Source organism: Panthera onca, chromosome A1 (assembly GCF_046562875.1).
Source record: "Panthera onca isolate mPanOnc1 chromosome A1, mPanOnc1 haplotype 2, whole genome shotgun sequence".
Lineage (NCBI taxonomy): Eukaryota > Metazoa > Chordata > Mammalia > Carnivora > Felidae > Panthera > Panthera onca.
The window spans coordinates 94,708,914-94,728,387 of NC_138339.1; the positions used below are offsets into that span (position 1 = coordinate 94,708,914).

The 19,474-nt window shown below is 40.5% G+C and overlaps 1 protein-coding gene across 3 annotated transcripts in view; it reads right to left on the reverse strand.

Moving 5' to 3' along the window:
- RASGRF2 (Ras protein specific guanine nucleotide releasing factor 2) overlaps positions 1-19,474 on the reverse strand; it is a 241,934-nt gene that overhangs the window by 155,445 nt on the left and 67,015 nt on the right. For all 3 annotated transcript variants that reach the window (XM_060635446.3, XM_060635444.3, XM_081796559.1), the window contains exon 2: positions 11,307-11,413. In XM_060635446.3, the coding sequence (XP_060491429.1) occupies positions 11,307-11,413 (107 nt within the window). The remainder of the gene's footprint in view (positions 1-11,306; positions 11,414-19,474) is intronic.

Sequence of the window (19,474 nt, forward strand, 5' to 3'; positions counted from 1 at the left end):
TTTTACTATATCTCCAATGTATCTTCTGATTAAATTTTCCAGTTGCTCAAGTTTAAGAATTTCTGCTTGATTTATTTATTATTTGTGATTGTTTTTAATTTCGTGTGTGTGTTGTTTAGTTTAACTTCCACCAGGGGAGAAAATAGTCTCTTCGCTGCCAAGTGAAATAATAAAATTAAGCCATATAAATCAACATGATGAAAGCCAAATTCATGTGTCCAGTACTAACAGATGGCAAGTCTGAGGTATATATAGGAGAGTAAAATATTCATGTGTAATATGTATAATCAAAACCAAAACACCACTATTCCATATGGGAGAAAAGGAAGCATTCCAATAGAATCCTAAAGAGTCTAGAGAAGTACAGGATAATAGCATAGGCCTTAATTATTTTCATAGAAGAGTAAAAATTATATATACAAGAAATGGTTAGATGAGCCAGACCCTCATCCTACTTACTTTGATTGAAGACTTATTTGCTAATGAAATAGATAGATAGATAGATAGATAGATAGATAGATACGCTAATGAGACATGTATAACGAGAACTGTAATAAAACCCAAACTAAAAACTCATAGGTGACTGAAGAAAAACTTGCACCAGCTCCAGGATTATGATCAATTTTACTGAGAAAACTCTTTCGAATCAGCATTTTTCATATCAGGGGGAGCATGATGTCTTTGGGAATTGGGAAAAACCAGTCCTGGATAACGGCAGTACAGTTCCCATCTAGACAGTATTTGTGCACTGACAGCAGCCGACTTATCTACACAAGACTGTGCCTCCGTAGATTTACTCACGGGCACTTCAGCATTGCTATTATCCACTTTATCTGGCTTTCAAATTCTCTTACATTAATGGTTCTACTCCACTGGTTAATCAGTATTTGTTAGCTGTCACATTAGGGTAAGTTTCTAACCCTATATCACCCCCAACAATCTTTTCTCTCTCTACTGATAGATAGGCTCTTTTCTCCTAAGCTTGCCTCCTTTACAATGAATGGAAACACAAGCATCTCCATTAGAAGAGATTAAAAAGAGGAATAAAATTTAAAGACTAAAACTCCCTGAGTACTGATGCATAGGGGCACTTGTACCCCAATGTTTATAGCAGCACTCTCAACAATAGCCAAATTATGGAAAGAGCCTAAATGTCCAACAACTGATGAATGGATAAAGAAATTGTGGTTTATATACACAATGGAATACTACGTGGCAATGAGAAAAAATGAAATATGGCCTTTTGTAGCAACGTGGATGGAACTGGAGAGTGTGATGCTAAGTGAAATAAGCCATACAGAGAAAGACAGATACCATATGGTTTCACTCTTATGTGGATCCTGAGAAACTTAACAGAAGCCCATGGGGGAAGGGAAGGAAAAAAAAAAAAAAAGAGGTTAGAGTGGGAGAGAGCCAAAGCATAAGAGACTGTTAAAAACTGAGAACAAACTGAGGGTTGATGGGGGGTGGGAGGGAGGGGAGGGTGGGTGATGGGTATTGAGGAGGGCACCTTTTGGGATGAGCACTGGGTGTTGTATGGAAACCAATTTGACAATAAATTTCATATATTAAAAAAAATAAATAAATAATAAAAAAAATAAATTAAAAAAAAAGACGAAAACTCCCTGTTCTAAATATTGCTCCTTCTTTCCAGTTCACAGTTAGTAGTTCATTATTTAAACATTTGACTAACTATGGGGCATATGGAAAGTTGTCAATAATCCTTTCCAAAACACAATCTAATATAAAAAACAAGCAAAATATTGCTGTAAGGAAATATAACAGAAAGCCAATAGTGGTAAAATCATCATTTCGGGGCAGAGAAATTTTAAGGAACATTTATTTCTAAAAAAAATATATTTTATAGTGCTGTATTATAAAACTGAAGAAAATTGTATTGATGACTCTTTCTTAACACTGATGCTTTTATTTCTTTACAAATAAATGTGCAGAATAGTATTGGTAGAATTCTCTTTATGATCACAAAAAATTCTTTAGCAAGAGCATATATCTAACTATATTCATTAAGCCCAAATGGATTAAAGGAGTTTACAAATTCTCATATTCAATTTCCACTACAAGGACTCCAAATAAAATAGCAATGGAAACAAGTGTTGGTGAGGACGTGGAGAAATTAGAACTCTCATAAATTGCTAGCTAGTGGAAATATAAAATGGTGCAGCCACTATGGAAAACAGTTTGTTGGTTCCTCAGAAAGTTAAACATAGAGTTAACATATGACTTAATAACTCAACTCCTATGTACACCCAAGAGAATTCAAAACATGTCCACAAAAATGTGTACACAAATATTCACAGCAGCATTGTTTATAATAGCAAAAAGTAAAAACAATCCAAATGTTCATCAACCAATGAATGGGTAAACAAAATGTGGTACACTCATACAATGGAATAGTATTCCACCACAGAAAGAACAGAGGATTCATTATGCTATTACAACACGGATGAACTCTGATGACATTATAAGTAAAAGAAGCCAAACACAAAAGGCTTGTATGATTCCATTTATACAAAATGTCCACAATGGGCAAATCCAGATACAGAAGGTAGATCAGTAGTTGGCTAGGGCTAGGGAAAGCAGGAAATAGGGAGTGAATGCTAACAGATATTGGGGTTTTGAGGGGTGTTGAAAATGTTCCAGAATCAGAGAGTGGGGATGGTTACACAGCCTTGTGAATATACTAAAATCCATTAAGTTGTATGCTTTAAAATGGTAGGTTTTATGGCATATGGATTATATTTCAGTTTTTTAAGTATTTTTTTAAAGCAATGGAACAACCTCCCCACCAAAAGCAATATTTGCACTGTGTCATAATTCAAAACTCTGCAAAAAATAAGTACAGGGCAAAAAAAAATGGTGCAAGGGAATTTAGAACAAATACAAACAGATATTTTTTTTCATACAAAAAGCTCATAAACAAACTGATAAGAAAAACACCAAGAGAAAAAACAAGCATTGGACATGAGATGCCAATTCATATAGGAAACATAAACAAATATTAACAATGGCAAAAAATAGTCAATTTCACCAACAATCAAGGAAATTATCATTACACCAAGATACCATTTTTTACCCATCAATATAATACAAATTTTTCAAAAAAATGATTCCAGCTTTTTCATGTCTTAGCAGAGGGAGATTAAATTGGTACCCACATTTCTGAAAAGCAATTTGCCACTGTGCCAGAAGCAGGAGATAAGAGGTGAGCAACAGATTTGTGTTGAAGGAATTCAGACTGACAGAGAGCAACAGACATAAACAAATCAATACAGTAATTTCAAAGGTACTTTAAAAGAAATAAAGGGTTGCAGTAGGGGCCCAAAGAAGGGAATGATCAGTCCTTTCTACAGGGGAAGGAAGTGGCCCAGGGAGGGTAATGCAGATGAATGAGAGCTGAGTCTCTCTGTTTAAAACTTTCTATACTAAGAAGTCAATTGAATATAATAACCAAAATTACTAATATGAAACCTGGAGTTCTACCAGGCACGTATGTTCTTTTCAGAAAGGCACTCTGGTCCCCTGTGGAGGATGGATTAGGAGGCAAACTTAGAAGAGAGACAGGTGAGGTGGCTGAGCAGTAAGCCAGGCAACCACTGTTGGCACAGGAATAGAGACCAGATGTTCCAGGGTTCAAATCCACATCTGGCTGAATGGACGTGAGCAGTGAGGGCAGAGGGTACAGGATGGCATCCTGCTGGCTTGAGTGACTGAGTATATGTGTACAGGGGGACTATACTCTGGTAGGAAGAAGGGGAGGTGGAAAAAAATTTGAGTTTAGCACCCAGGGGGAGGGGTATACAGTTAGGTCAGTATAGAAAGATGGTTCTACACATACTAGAGGCAATACATGTTCCTAATTAAGTACATAGGTTTCAGAGTTAGCCTGACCTGGATTTGAGGATCAGCTCTGCCACTTAGTAGACTGGTGATCTTTGGGATGTTATTTTATCCTCTAAGACCTCAGACTCCATTGAACCACTGATTTCATGGGCCGTTGTGACTGTTCAGTGAGAAGAGAACAGGGAGCACTTAGCACGGTACCCAGCATTAACGAAAGCATGGGGAAAGGGTGACTCCATCCACCTGGGGGAAGCCTTGGCAGTGGATGACTGGTGAGGAGAGAAAGGAACAAGGGCACAGAGCAGTGACATTAAAGAAAGGGACAGAACACAGGGGACAGTGAAAGAGGAGAAGAAATGATCAAAGGAGTAGAAGAATCAGGAGTGATGTCCTAGAAGCAAAAGGAAAGAGAATTTCAAGAGAAGATTTAGGTCTCTACATAATGATGTTTAAAACAAACAAACAAACAAACAACCTCTTCAGGAGGCATCTGGGTGGTTCAATTTGTTGAGCACCCAACTTCAGCTCAGTTCATGATCTTGCCATTCATGAGTTCCAGCACTTGCATCGGGCTCTGTGCTGTCAGTACGGAACCTACCTCAGATCCTCTGTCTCCCCCTCTCTGCCCCTCTCCTGCTCACACTCTCAAAAATAAATAAACATTAAAAAAATAATAAAATAAAAAACAACCTCCAAATTAGTGTGAAAGGAAGGTTGAGAATAATATGAATAGTCAGTAAAAGAGTATGTAATATTACCTATCTTATCTATTTATCTAACAGATATGCAAATGTATGAAAACACTAAGCAGGAGACTGTTACCAGTAAATACCTTTGAGGAATAAGTGAGCTTGGGGAATGTGGGGAGGGGAAGGAGGAGCATATGAATGGAATAACTTTTTACTCTCTCTACTTTTCATTGTTTGGATTCTTTCTTTCCTTCTTTCTTTCTTTCTTTCTTTCTTTCCTTTCCTTTCCTTTCCTTTCCTTTCCTTTCCTTTCCTTCTTTCTTTTTTTTTATTAGAGAGGTTGCATTTATGTACTATTTGTGTAATTAAAAAATAAATATTACTGGAAAGTTGAAGTTATATAAGGAAAGAAAAGCTTTGGAAAGACGCTGTTGACTCGGGTAACAACAGTTTCTGTGTGGTGGGGACAGAAACCCATCACAAAGGGCTGGAAAAGGAGCAGGAGCTGCGTGAGGAAGGAGAACAACCCAAGTATTTCTTCAGGAAGCCTGTCTATGAAGCAAGAGAGGGCAGCTGGAGGAGGATGCGGGGCCAAGGGAGGGATTTTAATTTCTTGTTTCAAGGTGGGAGAGATTCAAAGAGAATCTAAGAATACAGGAAAAAAGCCAGAGCCGGCTTGGTAAACAGATGGAATGTATAAGAAAGGGAATAACGGATGGAGCAAGGGAATCAGAGGGAAGAGGCTCAAGGCAGAAATTTGCCTTGAAGCAGCACTAGTTCTTGGGGCAGCCAAGAGCCTGTTGGGGGGGCGCCCCCTGCAGGCGGGCTGGGGTTCATGTGCAAACAGACAGAGCGCCTGTTCTACTGCAAGCTCCTGGTGCCGTGCAAACAAACTGAAGAAAAAACTGTGAAGAACAGGAAAGAGAACCAGCAGGTGAAAGTATTAACCAAAGGCTGAAAATAAAGAAATTCAAGTCCAACTTTTCCCTGTAGAAAACAATTTCTACCATCTCATCAAGTGAAATCTTTCATAGTTGGCAGACACATTATCCCTTTTCTCTCTTTCTTTGCAGGTTCTAAGGAAGAAAGTGCTGACGTCTCTTTCATCATGTCCAATCTGGAGGCAAAGGCCTGACAAAACTTCTTATTAAAAAAAATATATATCAAATGAACAAAATCCATATCTTCAGCCTTAAAGTAGCAATAGTAGTGATAGTCTTATTATTACAAGAAGAATACAAAATATAGCTTTAGGCTATGACATCACTGTCCATTTCTGATTTTCTAGTCCTGTCAGTTCACTGTGATACACAAAGCGTTTTTAGCTTTGTTCTGATTTGTGAAGGATTTCTCCCTGTACATATATAAAGAGCTGATTTTATGGGGATGATATGATACACACAGTGGCCTTTAGTGTTGGGATAGATTTTATAATATACACTTCACTCTAAATTATGCCCCCATCCAATTAAAAGGATGAGGTTACAGGCACTAGGTGTCTGGAGCAGTTACCATGATGGCTTGTGTGTGTGGTTGTGTATGCTGTGTGTTGTGTGTGTGTGTGTGTGTGTGTGTGTGTGTGTGTGTGTGGTGTATGTTGTGGGGGAGGGGAGGGGGGAACAGATTGATAGAGGGGGAAAGAGAGAGAACAAACAACAGACTGCCTGAGGCACATGTCATCAAAAGGACTACAGATAAAAACAGACCCAAGAGGCTGGATTAGAGCTTTCTTTAGTGGACAAAAGGATAAGACTTAACTGAAAGACTTAACTGGAGGATTAAGTCTCTATGCTCGTCAAGTTCAGGACTGACAGGATGAGGGAACGGGTGCTGTCAAACCCTTGCCAAACTAAATCTGACATGAGCTTTATAGAATGGAAGCACACACTGAATTCCTCTTCCCTTACAAATGCCCTCCCCACTGAAAAAAGCCTAAGATCCACCTGCCATATGCACACACCAAGAGGAGGGAAGACTGTCAAGATGGGAGTTTGAGCAGAGTTTCAGTTAAAAAATTAGAAAGCAGGGGAAAGGTACGGTGGGACAGTCTCAACCACTGAAAGCATAAGCCATACGTTTGCAGGGAGGAAAAAAGGAAAAGCTGTGCACATTCTGTGGCTCACTGTACCAGGCGCAATATTCTCCACCTCTCCAACTTTTCAAAAGTCTTCCTCTAACCCCAGCTTTGGTAGAAACCCAAAGCCAGCTTTCCCCTCAGGACATACCTTACTTCTCCAGTAGCTTCGGATACTCATTTTCTCATATCTTCCCTAGCAAGGGCAAGGAGACCCCTCAGAATCACACGGCTCCTCACTGCCCCTTCCAGGCAATCAAACCCTCCAATTCCCCTCAGAGGCCCCTCCTGACCAGTGCTCACCATCTTGGCCCCACAAACCTGCTTTCATCCATCATTTCTTCTCCCAGTAAGTGACACTATCCATGCTAGGGCCCTGAGAGATGTGTTAGATATCATCCTGGTCTAATACTGCCCACATCCAGGTGGTCACAAAGTCCTCTGAAGTCATCCCCCACCCCATCTCTGGAATACTTTCTAGCTCTCTCTTCTTAACTGTCATAGACCAGGTCCTTCAGGTCTTATGCTTAGACCAGCATGGGGAGAGCTTTGGTATCTCTGGACACCTAGATCCTCTTCCAGGCCATAGCTACCTTCTACCTGCCGAGACTTCGCTTGGTCCATGTTCCAGAGGATAAAAAGTGGAGACACAGTGCTGTGGATGTTGTCTTTTCAGTCAGTGAGCCCTAAGGACCCGAAATTACCTGGGTCAATGTTTTTGACCATCCTAATGTCAATGACTAAACCAACCACGATAGACAGATACGGCCAAGAAGACAACAACAACAAAAATCAGATTATTAGGAATGTCCAAAATTCCATACCCAACTAGCAAACCACTTATGGAATAAACATAGACTTCACTGCTATTAAAATGCTCTGGCCTCAGCTCATCCAGACAAAAACATGACTGAGTCTTGCTAGCAGCTTCCCATGAACTGGTGCCAATAATATGTGATGGAATGATATTTTAAATGTGCCAGTGTTCTAGAAAGTAATATTGGCCAACTTCAAAAAAAAAAACAAAAAACAAAAAACCGTAAGACAAGTTTTCTGGACCACATCGGAGCTTCAGAATGAGAATGTAATTTCCAAAAAGATTTTTCCTTGGGCCAGATCTAAGGGAGAAAACATGCAATTCAACATCCCAGAAAAGGACCCAAAGATCCTCTGAAGGCAAACTGGAGCAAGTAGATTCATCTCGGAGGTACAATAAGCCAGCAGCAAGAATGTGATATCTGTGGCACACAAGGACAGCATGCCCAAGCCAGTTCTGAAAAGACATCTCAGTAAAACAGCAGAGACCAGGAAAAGGGCTCTGAGCAGTCCCTGTTTCTATGTAGTGTCTGCAGGGAGCTCAAAAAAAATTAGTCTCAGGCTAAAATAGCCATCAGTTAGTCAAAAGCTCAGACTTTTAAAAAGAGGGATTTAAAAAAAACGTAATTATTGAGCATTTTCTATTAAAAAGGCAGTGGCACCAAATTAACGCTCTAAAGGTGAAATATTTAGTCATCTAATCAGTTGTTTAATTAGCACAATGCCAAGCAAAACTGGCTGACAAATTCCTTCTCTGAATCAGCTTCATTTACTTTCTGGCTCTGCACATGTATGAACAGTCAGAATGAATTTCACAAATCCAAGTTCACACCAAAAACTCAACTTAATGAAACTTAAATGAAAACGTTGTTATCCTCCCGATTTATAAAACAGAAAATGTAAGAAGCATCTCAATGCAAAAAGTCAAATGTAAGAACTCAAGTATAAAGCAGTCTGATTAAAAAGAAATCATCAAAGACCCCAGTCCTGGGCCTCAAATCAAAGGAAAAGCAAATCTAATGGACCAAAAAGGCAGGACATTAAAAAAAAAATCAATTATTAACTAAATCTTCAAATCCACAAGAGAATTCTTATCATTCGGTCTCCTAAATCACCAAAGTGATTTCTAAAGTCTACGTTTCTGACAAGATCACACGAGCCCTGGTTTCGATCATATGTCAATCAACACCAAATACTGACCCACTTCCACGTATATGACAAAGTTCCCATAGCATAGAAAAATAGTGATTTAAAAATGATTTAAAATGGGGCGCCTGGGTGGCTCAGTCGGTTGAGCGTCCGACTTTGGCTCAGGTCACGACCTCATGGCTTGTGAGTTCGAGCCCCGCGTCGGGCTCTGGGCTGATAGCTCAGAGCCTGGAGCCTGTTTCGGATTCTGTGTCTCCCTCTCTCTGCCCCTACCCTGTTCACACTCTGTCTCTGTCTCTCTCAAAATTAAATAAAACATTTAAAAAAATGATTTAAAATAATTTTAAAAATTAGATTTAAAATCTAACCATTTTTGAAGGAATCCATACTCTGTATTTGGTCCAACATGGTATTTGCTCAGCAACCACAGAGGCATTCTAGGCTACTACGAGTATCTGGCTTTTCTGGAGTGGAAAAAAAAAGGGGGCAAATACACACGTTTTAACTTATTTATATCATTTTAATTCCCAGGTAGGAGAGAACAGAAGCAGTCGCAGAGACTGTGTCCAGAAATAACCCAAGCTCTACCTTGCCAACCTGATACTTCTTTCACTTTTGAAGACCCAGCCTTCTTTCTACAGCAAGTCACTGTACTGTAGAGCATAGTCTGGGGCAAAACCCTCAGACAGAAACAATGAGAGAAAAGACAGCCGAACAGTGTGCCAGGATCACGATGTGGGCAAGCTATCCCCAGGGCCCACTTGGTGAGCAGCATTTGGTCGCCAACCCTGGGCATCTCAGAGAAGTATTCTGAAGAGGAGGGAAGAAAAGGGACTGAAATATTTTGCAAATAACATCTTCTACTCTCAACCCTAACCTCATACTAATCTACCTTCATCTGTGAACAGAGAAAGAGAAAAAGAAACAGAAGAGGGGAAGAGTAAAGAGAGAAGGAGACAATAATAAAGACAGTTACAATAGAAAACACTGGTAAAAGGTTCTGGAGTCAGACTGATGTGTGGGAAGCTCAGCTCTGCAGCGTAACAACTTCGTTTTACATGTTGGCCAATCTGCTTAATAATCATGCATCTTTGTTTTCTCATCTACAAAGTAGGGCTAATAATACCCTGCTGGGTAGTTGTGAGGAATAAACAAAGTATGTAAAGCACTTAGCATGCCGCCTGCCACAGAGGAGGTAGGTGGTTAATATAAAGAAGCTTAAGAAAGAAGAGGAGTGGGAGGGGATGAGACGGAGAGAACTTTCAGAGAAAAAATTTCAAGGGTTAAAGAAGCATCTAAACCCAGAACAAATACCTCATCTTCTTTACAATCAATCTGAAAATATTTCTTGGTCACCTACCACATAATGAGCACCGTGCTTCATTCAGAAATGAAGCATCCTCCTCCTTACTCTCCAGGTGCACACAATCCAGCTCAAGAAACAGAAAGCACACGTGCAAAATATGTAAAAAAACAAAAACAGGGGCGCCTGGGTGGCTCGGTCGGTTAAGCGTCCGACTTCGGCTCAGGTCATGATCTCACGGTCCGTGAGTTCGAGCCCCACGTCAGGCTCTGTGCTGACAGCTCAGAGCCTGGAGCCTGTTTCAGATTCTGTTTCTCCCTCTCTCTCTGCCCCTCTCCTGTTCATGCTCTGTCTCTCTCTGTCTCAAAAATAAATAAACGTTAAAAAAAATTTTTTTTAAATATTAAAAAAAAATAATAAAAAACAAACAAACAAACAAAAACAAAAACCCACCTCTATTGTGCTAAATTGTTAGATATTCTATGTGTACTACTGCAAGCACCGCAGCCATGTGGAGAAGGGGCCTATGAGGGTAACTTGTCCGAGGAGTTTCAGGGTCAGGGGTGGTTAGAGGCAGGAACGGGCACTTCCGAGAAGCAGGGGGCATGTCAGGGGAAGGAAAAGAAGATGTGCCCCAGCTGGAATTTTGCACCTAAAACACCAGGAATATGAGTAGGCAGTTGGGGGGTGATGAAAGACTGGACGAGGGATGAGACAGGCAGGAAAGCAGACAGCATGGGAGCCAGCTAAAGCAAAAGCGGACTGGACTTCAGAAATGAAGATGAAAAATAAAAGAGAAGGATCTGCCTGAGTCTCTTTCAGATTTCTCGTTCTTGTTTGAGGCTGAGTGCATTCTTTCTTCCTGATATTTCTTAGGAGGAAACAAAATCATACTCTTCTATCTCCCTAGATAGAGTCAGCATCACCCTTCTTGATACCCAGGCTGCCCAGGGCAGAGTGTATAAATGTGGGCTTGGTGGAGTCCATATCCTGGCTCTGCCACTTACCAACTGTGTGACCTGAGGCAAGCAAACTAACCGGCTGGGCCTTACTTCCCTTCTCTGTAAAAGAGGGGTAATTATAATACCCACTCTCAGATTGTTGAGTGGATAAGCAATTCAATACGTTTAATAAATTGCCTTACTTGAGAAGCACTTAGAAGAGTGCCTGGCACACAGGAACAAGCCACAAAAGTAACCTGATATTATTATTGTTACATCTATTACCTTCCATCTTTAGCCGGAATATAGCCGTAGAAAGCACAAAGAAGCATCTCGCATGTCACTAAGGAGGAGGTACCAAGGGGAAACCCATCTTGGAATTTCAAGTTCTTCCAAAACTACAGCCAACAGTGAAAACCCCAAGGCAAGACACCCAGTCAATCCAGTGTCACACAGAGGATCTGAGCCCATACCTGGCTTGGTGAATGGCCTCCATCCACTCTTTACCATCCTGCTCCTCCTCACAGCGCAACTCCAGGGGTTTCTGACCTTCATGGCCAAAAAGAACGGTAAAGTAATACTAGAGAGAAAAACAAACAAAGTTTAGTTTTATTTTTCAAGCCTGACCGCATAATACACTATTTTCCTACAAAGGGTGTATGTGTAAAAAATGCATCAGCTTTATGTAAATCATATTTCAAAATGTAGTATCACTCCCAGTCCACTTGGCAATGACTTTGCACCTAGAAGATACAATAGGTTGCATCTTAATGCCCTTCAGTAAGAGTCAACCCGCAACACCTTACTCGATATAGATATTTGATAAGGCTACAAGGTATTTGATAAGGTTACACACATGCAGGATTAAAACTCCTTGCTGACATTTCTAAACCTAATAAAGGATATCTAACCAAAAATTTACTACAAACATCTTACCTATTGGTGTGTTACTGCAAGCAACCTTTCTGAAATCAAAAATAAGAAAAAGATGGCAGTTATCACTACTTACATTTGCTAATTCTCTCTGGTGGGCAATATAGAAAAATAAAGGAAAAAAGGCACAAGAAATGGAAAGCAAGGGAAAAACTGATTTTTCACAGCTGATATAATTGTCTATATTAAAAATTAATTGAAGAAGACATCCAGAGGGCTAACAGACACATGAAAAGATGCTCAACATCACACATCATCAGAGAAATACAAATCAAAACCGTATTGAGATGTCACCTTAAACCTGTCAAAATGGCTAAAATTAACAACACAAGAAAAAACAGGTGTTGACGTGGATGTGGAGAAAGAGAAATGTTCTTGCACTGCTGGTGGGAATGCAAACTGGTGCAGCCACTCTGGAGAACAGTATGGAGGTTCCTCAAGAAACTAAAAATAGAAGTACTCTATGATATAGCAATTTCACTACTAGGTATTTACCCAAAAGATACAAAAATGCAGATTTGAAGGGACACATGCACCCAAATGTTTATAGCAGCATTATTAACAACAGTAGCCAAACTATGGAGAGAGCCAAAATGTGCATCAATTGATGAATGGATAAAGATGATACACACACACACACTGGAATACACACACACACACACACACACACACACACACACACACACACACAATGGAATATTACTCAGCCATCAAAAAGAATGAAATCTTGCCATTTGCAATGACATGGATGGAGCAAGAATGTATTATGCTAAGCGAAATAAGTCAGGCACAGAAAGACAAATACCATATGACTTCACTCATATGTGGAATTTAAGAAAACAAGCAGATGAACATACGGGAAGGAAAGGGGTAGAGAAGAGAGGGAAACAAACCACAAGAGACTCATAATGACAGAGAACAAACTAGGTTGATGGATGGAGGTGGGTGGGAGGTAGGTTAGATGGGTGACGAGTACTAAGAAGGGCACCTGTTGTGATGAGCACTGGATGTTAAGCGATGAATCACTGAATTCTACTCCTGAACCCAATATTGCACTGTATGTTAACTAAAATTAAATTTTTTTTAAAAAAATGAAGAAAAAAAGAAACAAAACAGATGAACATATGGGAAGGCGGAAAGAGAGAGAGGAGGAAACACACCATAAGAGACTCTTAAAGATAGAGAACTGTGGGTTGATAAAAAAAAAATTCATTGAAAAACTACTAGAATAAGACCACCAAACAAAATTGTTGGGGATAAAATCAATATACAGCACTTTGGTATAATATCAACAAACACAAAACTTAATTTTGAAAACAAAGCATTTGTAATAACAAATACAAATAGGACTAAATCCAAGAAAATATGTTTATCAACTCTAAGAAGTCAACTAATCTATAGTTTCAATGCATTCCAATAAAAATATCAATAGTTTTTATTTTTGGTGGAATTTGAATCTGAGAACTGAGCCAGGGGAGAAGCTTTCACTTTAAGCCAGTCTAGTTGAGGCTGGACGTATTAATTACTAAACTGAGACTCTCTGGAAAGGAAATGTGACGAGATAGCTTTTTATTATATGAGAATATTCAGAAAATACACTGGACCCACCAGGATGTCATGATGGGGCATAAAAAGAACCAGCCCCACAGAGCTGCTCTAAGGGAGAACCAAAGCCAAACACAGAGTTCTTCTTGTTGTCCCACCTTCCCACCTACTCCCAAAGTTTTGTTCATTCAGTGTGACACTTAGGTACTCATTTTCTTCAAATGAACTAAAAGCCTTCAGGACAATAATCCTAGAAATAAGAATTTCCAGCACAAGGGGAAAAAAAGAGAGAGGCAAACCAAGAAATAATCTCTTCACTATAGTGAACAACTGATGGTTACCAGAGGGTTGGTGAGTGGGGGTATGGGTGAAATAGGTGATGGGGATTATGAAGTGCACTTGTGATGAGCACCGGGTAATGTATGCAAGTGTTGAGTCACTATATTGTACACGTGAAACTAATATATACATAGTATATTATCTAACTGAAATTAAAATAAAAACTTAAGAAGAAAAAGAATTTTCAACACAATTACACCAAAAAGAAAAAACTAAGAGTTTATGCTCAGGTTACCTGTGCATAAATCATCAGTGCATTGAGGACTCTGAGACCTGCCTATGTGATAATCCACCGCACTTCCCCATGGACAGTCCTGAGCCCCATAAATGACAAGCTGTCTTTAGTTCTTAAACCTCCTGTCCAGCCAGAGAACTAAATGCAATGAACCAGGGGGAAATAAGCTGATGAAGGGGCCATGGAGAATGAGAAGAATTGAGTTTAGCCCTCTATTCAATAAAGCTCCATTTAAATTTGAGAGGAAAAAAGTCGAAACTCAACAAAATAACAAATCAGTGTCTTAAAGGTCAATCCTATAAGTGATGGCATTTCAGTAACTGCTGGCTATTGTCCAAGCCCAGCGGCCCAGTCCAGGGAGAGGAAACATGTAATGAACCAGCCCGATCTATTGAAAGGCTGTGACGGGCGGCTCCACAGCAGCTGCTACTAAGAAACCCAATTAAAAGCCACCTTTCAGAGACAGCAAAGTAATTATATTAGCAGAGTACATCCAAAGGTTAGACCATGTCTCAGGCATAACAATGATGGTTTTGAGAAGTACATGTTACCTTTCCAGGAGTTCACTTAACAAATTCAGCCCAACTACAAAAAATTAAACACTGCCAGGGCGCCTGGGTGGCTCAGTCGGTTAAGCGTCCGACTTCGGCTCAGGTCATGATCTGCGGTTTATGAGTTTAAGCCCCGCATCGGGCTCTGTGCTGACAGCTCTTGCTGACTTGCTTCAGATTCTCTGTCTCCCCCTCTCTCTGCCCCTCCCATACTCATGCTCTGTCTCTCTCTGTCTCTCAATAATTAATAAACATTTAAATTTTTTAAAAAATTAAATAGTGCCTCTGCATGCATCTATAACTTATTTTTTGGCCTTTCATCAAAGTTTTCTTTGTATAGAATATTCTGGCCTCATTCTGATATGAACTTAGTATACCATGCATCTATGTGTCAGACCTGGGGCTTTAAAGATCCCTTGAGGATCAAAAGTAGCAACAGGGGCACCTGGGTGGCTCAGTCGGTTAAGCGGCCGACTTCGGCTCAGGTCATGATCTCACGGTCCGTGGGTTCGAGCCCTGCGTCGGGCTCTGTGCTGACAGCTCAAAGCCTGGAGTCTGTTTCGGATTCTGTGTCTCCCTCTCTCTGACCCTCCCCGGTTCATGCTCTCTCTCTGTCTCAAAAATAAATAAATGTTAAAAAAAAAATAAAAAAAAAATAAAAAGGTAGCAACAGACTCCCTTGACAGTACTCTTGACCTCAGACCTGTCCCACTGTAAGGACCTGGAGAAATTCCAAAGTACTGGGTCATTATGAAGTGCAAGGAAGAATTAAAACAGTGATGACCTTGTTTATGTCTTTAAATTTAACATCCGCAGTGACAACGACTTTCTCTTCTTCTCCCAGACATTCCCACCCATTTCCCCAATCTATTTCTCCAGGCAGATTCTCTCCCAGGCACCAGCCCCATATATATTTCTCCTATTACATAGCATTTCAGTCAGATCTAAAACTGAGTTCATTACCTTCCCTCTCTCCCTCTCATACTCTTGTCTTTTCTCTGTCAAGGGAATCTTTATTCAATGGTTACCCTAACTGGGAATCCCAAAGTCATCTTCGACTTCCCCCTCTTATCAGCCCCACATGTGGTTTCACCAAAGCTCTTTCATAGGACTCCCTTCTGGCTTTTATTATCCCTCACCTAGACTACTGTAGCAGCTTTACCATCAGGCGACAAATATGACGGCTTTGAAATACTTACCAATTGATACTCATTGTCTTACAGCTGACCTCTCTCCCTCCTTGTTATCTTACAGCTGACCCCTCTCCCTCCTTGCTATCCTTGTTATCCTGGCCACTATGACAGCCAAAAGGTTAATGGCCCCTGCTGAAGGAGGACAGGATGACCTCAAGAAGTCCCGGTGAGTTTGGAACACAAGGAGAAGTGTGGAGAAAGAAATGGTCAAGGTAAATAGAGAAATCATGAGACAGAGACACATATGGTACAGCTTCACCTCACTCAGGGCTAAAAACCCAGAGGAGGGTGAGGAGTTAAAAGGGTTGATGACAAAACCAAAATCCAAGGAGCTTCTATATCGCTGTTCCTTTAGGGATCTAGAGAATGTCATCTCATGGAACGTTCTCATGTCCTGCCCCCGACTCTCACGACAACATAGGGTGGTCACTGCAAATCAGCAAAACTGGTGTCACAGCAGTTAGGTGAAAAGAAAAAAAAGGCCTAAGTTTTGAAGTTGGCTCTCCAGAGCCTTACTAGCTTTTAAGTGGTGTGGACATTTGCAATTATACAGTATACTATGGAGGCCCAAGAAGGGAAGGGCACTGTCAAAACTTACCATGGGATGGGGTAGGGGTTATGCAGGCCTAGAAGAGCCAAAGTGGGACCATGTAAGCCATATGGACAACCAGGCCCTGGCTGACCCAGGAGAAAATAGACTGCAAGTTACAGCAGCCACACACTTCAGCAACAGTCACCAAAAGATGCCCAAGGCAGAGCCAGAACAACACCAGACCATAGTCAGAACCAGCAAGGACTCCCCCAACCTTTGATACATACACACATACTCACATATTCACACACACACACACACACACACACACACGCACACCCTAAAGGACACGTGAGACTCCATTTACTGAGATACCATCTTAGGGAGGTACAGAGGGAAAAATGAATTTCCAAAAGAGACTTCCCACATTACTGGGGCAGACTGAGTTTCCTACTCTTAACTAAATCTAGGTTCTTTTTTTCTCCACTTACTAAGTGGAGAAGGGGTCTTAAGGAGAAAATCAGGTAAAATTTAGAAAAGTATTTTCTTTTCACACCTAGTAATGAACATAAATCTGTGACACCAACTCCAGTCCTATCCAACTCCCTCACCCCAAATTTGGTGGCCAGAGTTCTCTTTCTAAAAGATAAATCAAGCTTCTATGTCTACTTACAAAGCCTCACTGGTATTCTCAAACACTAAAAGCAAATCTTATGCAGGCTAAAAATGTCCTACACTAATTAGTTCCATTCTCCATTTTTAAACTTGTTTCTGTTTCCTTCAGTGTGTGCCATACTCCAGTCACACCAAGGTATTGCTCCTCCAAGAAGACAAGCTCCTTCCTCAGCCTCATGCTACAGATAGTACCAGGAGTGCGAATCCTGACTCCCCAAGCGGTAACTCAAGAACTTGGGCAAGCCACATAACTTTTCTGAGCCTGAGTTTCATCCCAGGCAAAATGAGGACAATGATGTAGACCTTACAGGAACAAATTAGCGGACATGCAGTGCCAGGCACACAGTAGGCCCTTAACAAATGTTAATTTCCTTCTCTATCAGTGTATTTTTGTCTTGCCACATCCCCAGTCTCTTCACCTACAAGTTCTTACTGAACTTTCACAACTCACGTCACTGAAATGTCATTCCTCTAAGAATCCTTCCCCAGCACCTTTGACAAAAGGAGTCATTCTGTCTTCTGGGTTTCAGTAATCCTGTGGACCCTCTTCTTACATCACCTTAAGAGTTGTCCACACGTGGTCTCTTCACTGACAGCCTGGTCCTTTTGTACCATTGATCCTAGCTCTTTGCTAGACACACACAAAGCCCTCAATACTGTTTGATGAATAAATAATTATCAGTAAAGAAACAGGAGGTATAATTAAATTAATAAACTTGCTTCAGACAGCCACATGTGGTGAAAAACCTCATGACTGTATAATCAGATCCAGGTGAAGCCATCTAGAGAAAGGATTTTAAAAGGGATTGGCTTAAACTACCAATATACCTTTTTATCCTAAATATGGAAAGTCAAAACATTATGATGACCTCACCAACACCTACAAGAGCAGTAAGAACAGATACTTTAGGTTTGCAGATTTACCAAAGATTCTTATTTCTTACCTATAATGATCATAAACTGCCAGAAAGACAACATAATGAACAGGCCTATTACATTTAAATGTTCAGGGTCTTTCCGGTATCTACTGTACCTTTGTATGAATTTTAATTTTTCAGTTTTCTGGGTTTTATTATAATGGGTTTGCTGCTGTTTATGCTATGTGTTTTTGCAGAGAGAACAAACGTAACCCAATATGAAAACACAAGCTCACTTAAAACTCTGGTCCTTAAGCTCCTGCAAGTTAGAGACAAATTTATAGCTGACAGAGGCAATTGCTAAAGAACAGTCCTACAAGACCACTTCCACTTTCCACATTTCTATATTGTTTGAATCATTTACAAAAAACACCTATAGCTATACAGCCAACAAACATATGTTCATTCCACTTTTAAATTGTTTGAGTCACAACAGATACATACAACTATATAGTCAACAATAAGTGCACTCATGTATTTTAAAAACTGTTCATATCTTTGTAATACTACCCATATATCTAGAGAAAATAAATAACATTGGTCAAATTAGTGATGTTCAAAGGCAGATTAAAAAGCAATAGGGAAAAAAAAGCAATAGGGTTTTCTTAAAAGTATACAGCAGAAAAATAATTTATTTTTAAACATGCTGCTCCATGCATATTACCATTTGGATGGTACTGCAGGGTTCTAAATTACTACATATGCTCTTGAAAATTTTCACTTTTAGATTAAGAGAGCCAAAGTCAACCCTGTGTCTTCAATCACTGAGCTAAAAAACCCTCCTGGTATCCCCTTCGCACTGTTCCTGTCAGGAAGGAGGGACGGAAGACACCCTACGGAGTCCACTGTGGTATTCTTCTCCTCTGGGCCTCCCAGATGCCTGATACTGCAAGTCAAACATAGGGTGGATAAAGAAATGGGTGCCCTCCAAACTGTCCCTGGCTGGGTGACTCAGGCCCAGGGGACCAGGGACCCGGACAGTGCAGCAGCCTGGGTGCCAGTGCCTCTGGGATCACAGCACGGCTCTAAAACAGGGTGGAGCTCTCCATCCTCGCCAAGCCTTGAGGTTTGGCCTACGAGTCCCTGGGAATGTGAACAACACCATTCAGTGGCCCTTTGCAGCCCAGAGTGGATTTCTCCCATTTACCCTCATGGGTTGCTGTGGCCATCCATCCCAGTTCAAAAGGAGACTCCAAGTGTTTGAGGAAGTGGAGATGGATAAAGCTGGGTATAGGGCTCTAGGTCCATTTCCAAAGTGATAATATAGCATGTGGTCATGTTGTTCTTCCTGTGATTCATTACCTCCTGCTCTCTCTCTTTCCTTCTATAACTGCTTGTAGAGTGGAAGTGGAATACATTTTAAACACCTGATGAAATTACTGATGAAATTGAGCTCTATGTGCTCTATACTACTATACCATACCATACCATACCATACCATACCATACCATACCATACTACTTTGTGCTCTAGACTTCTACACTATACTATACTATATACATATAGTATATATATACTATATACTACACTATACTACTTTTGACTCTTGAGTTCAACTTCACTCAGCCTGACAACTGTGCTATCTTTAACATTCACAGGAACCTCAGTTAATGTTTTTCCAGTATGTGACTGGCCCTTCATAAGAGAAAAGTATCTCATCCCTGAGCCCTCGAGGCACAGGCAGATCACTATCAACTTGATGTGCTGCCACTGCCCTAGTG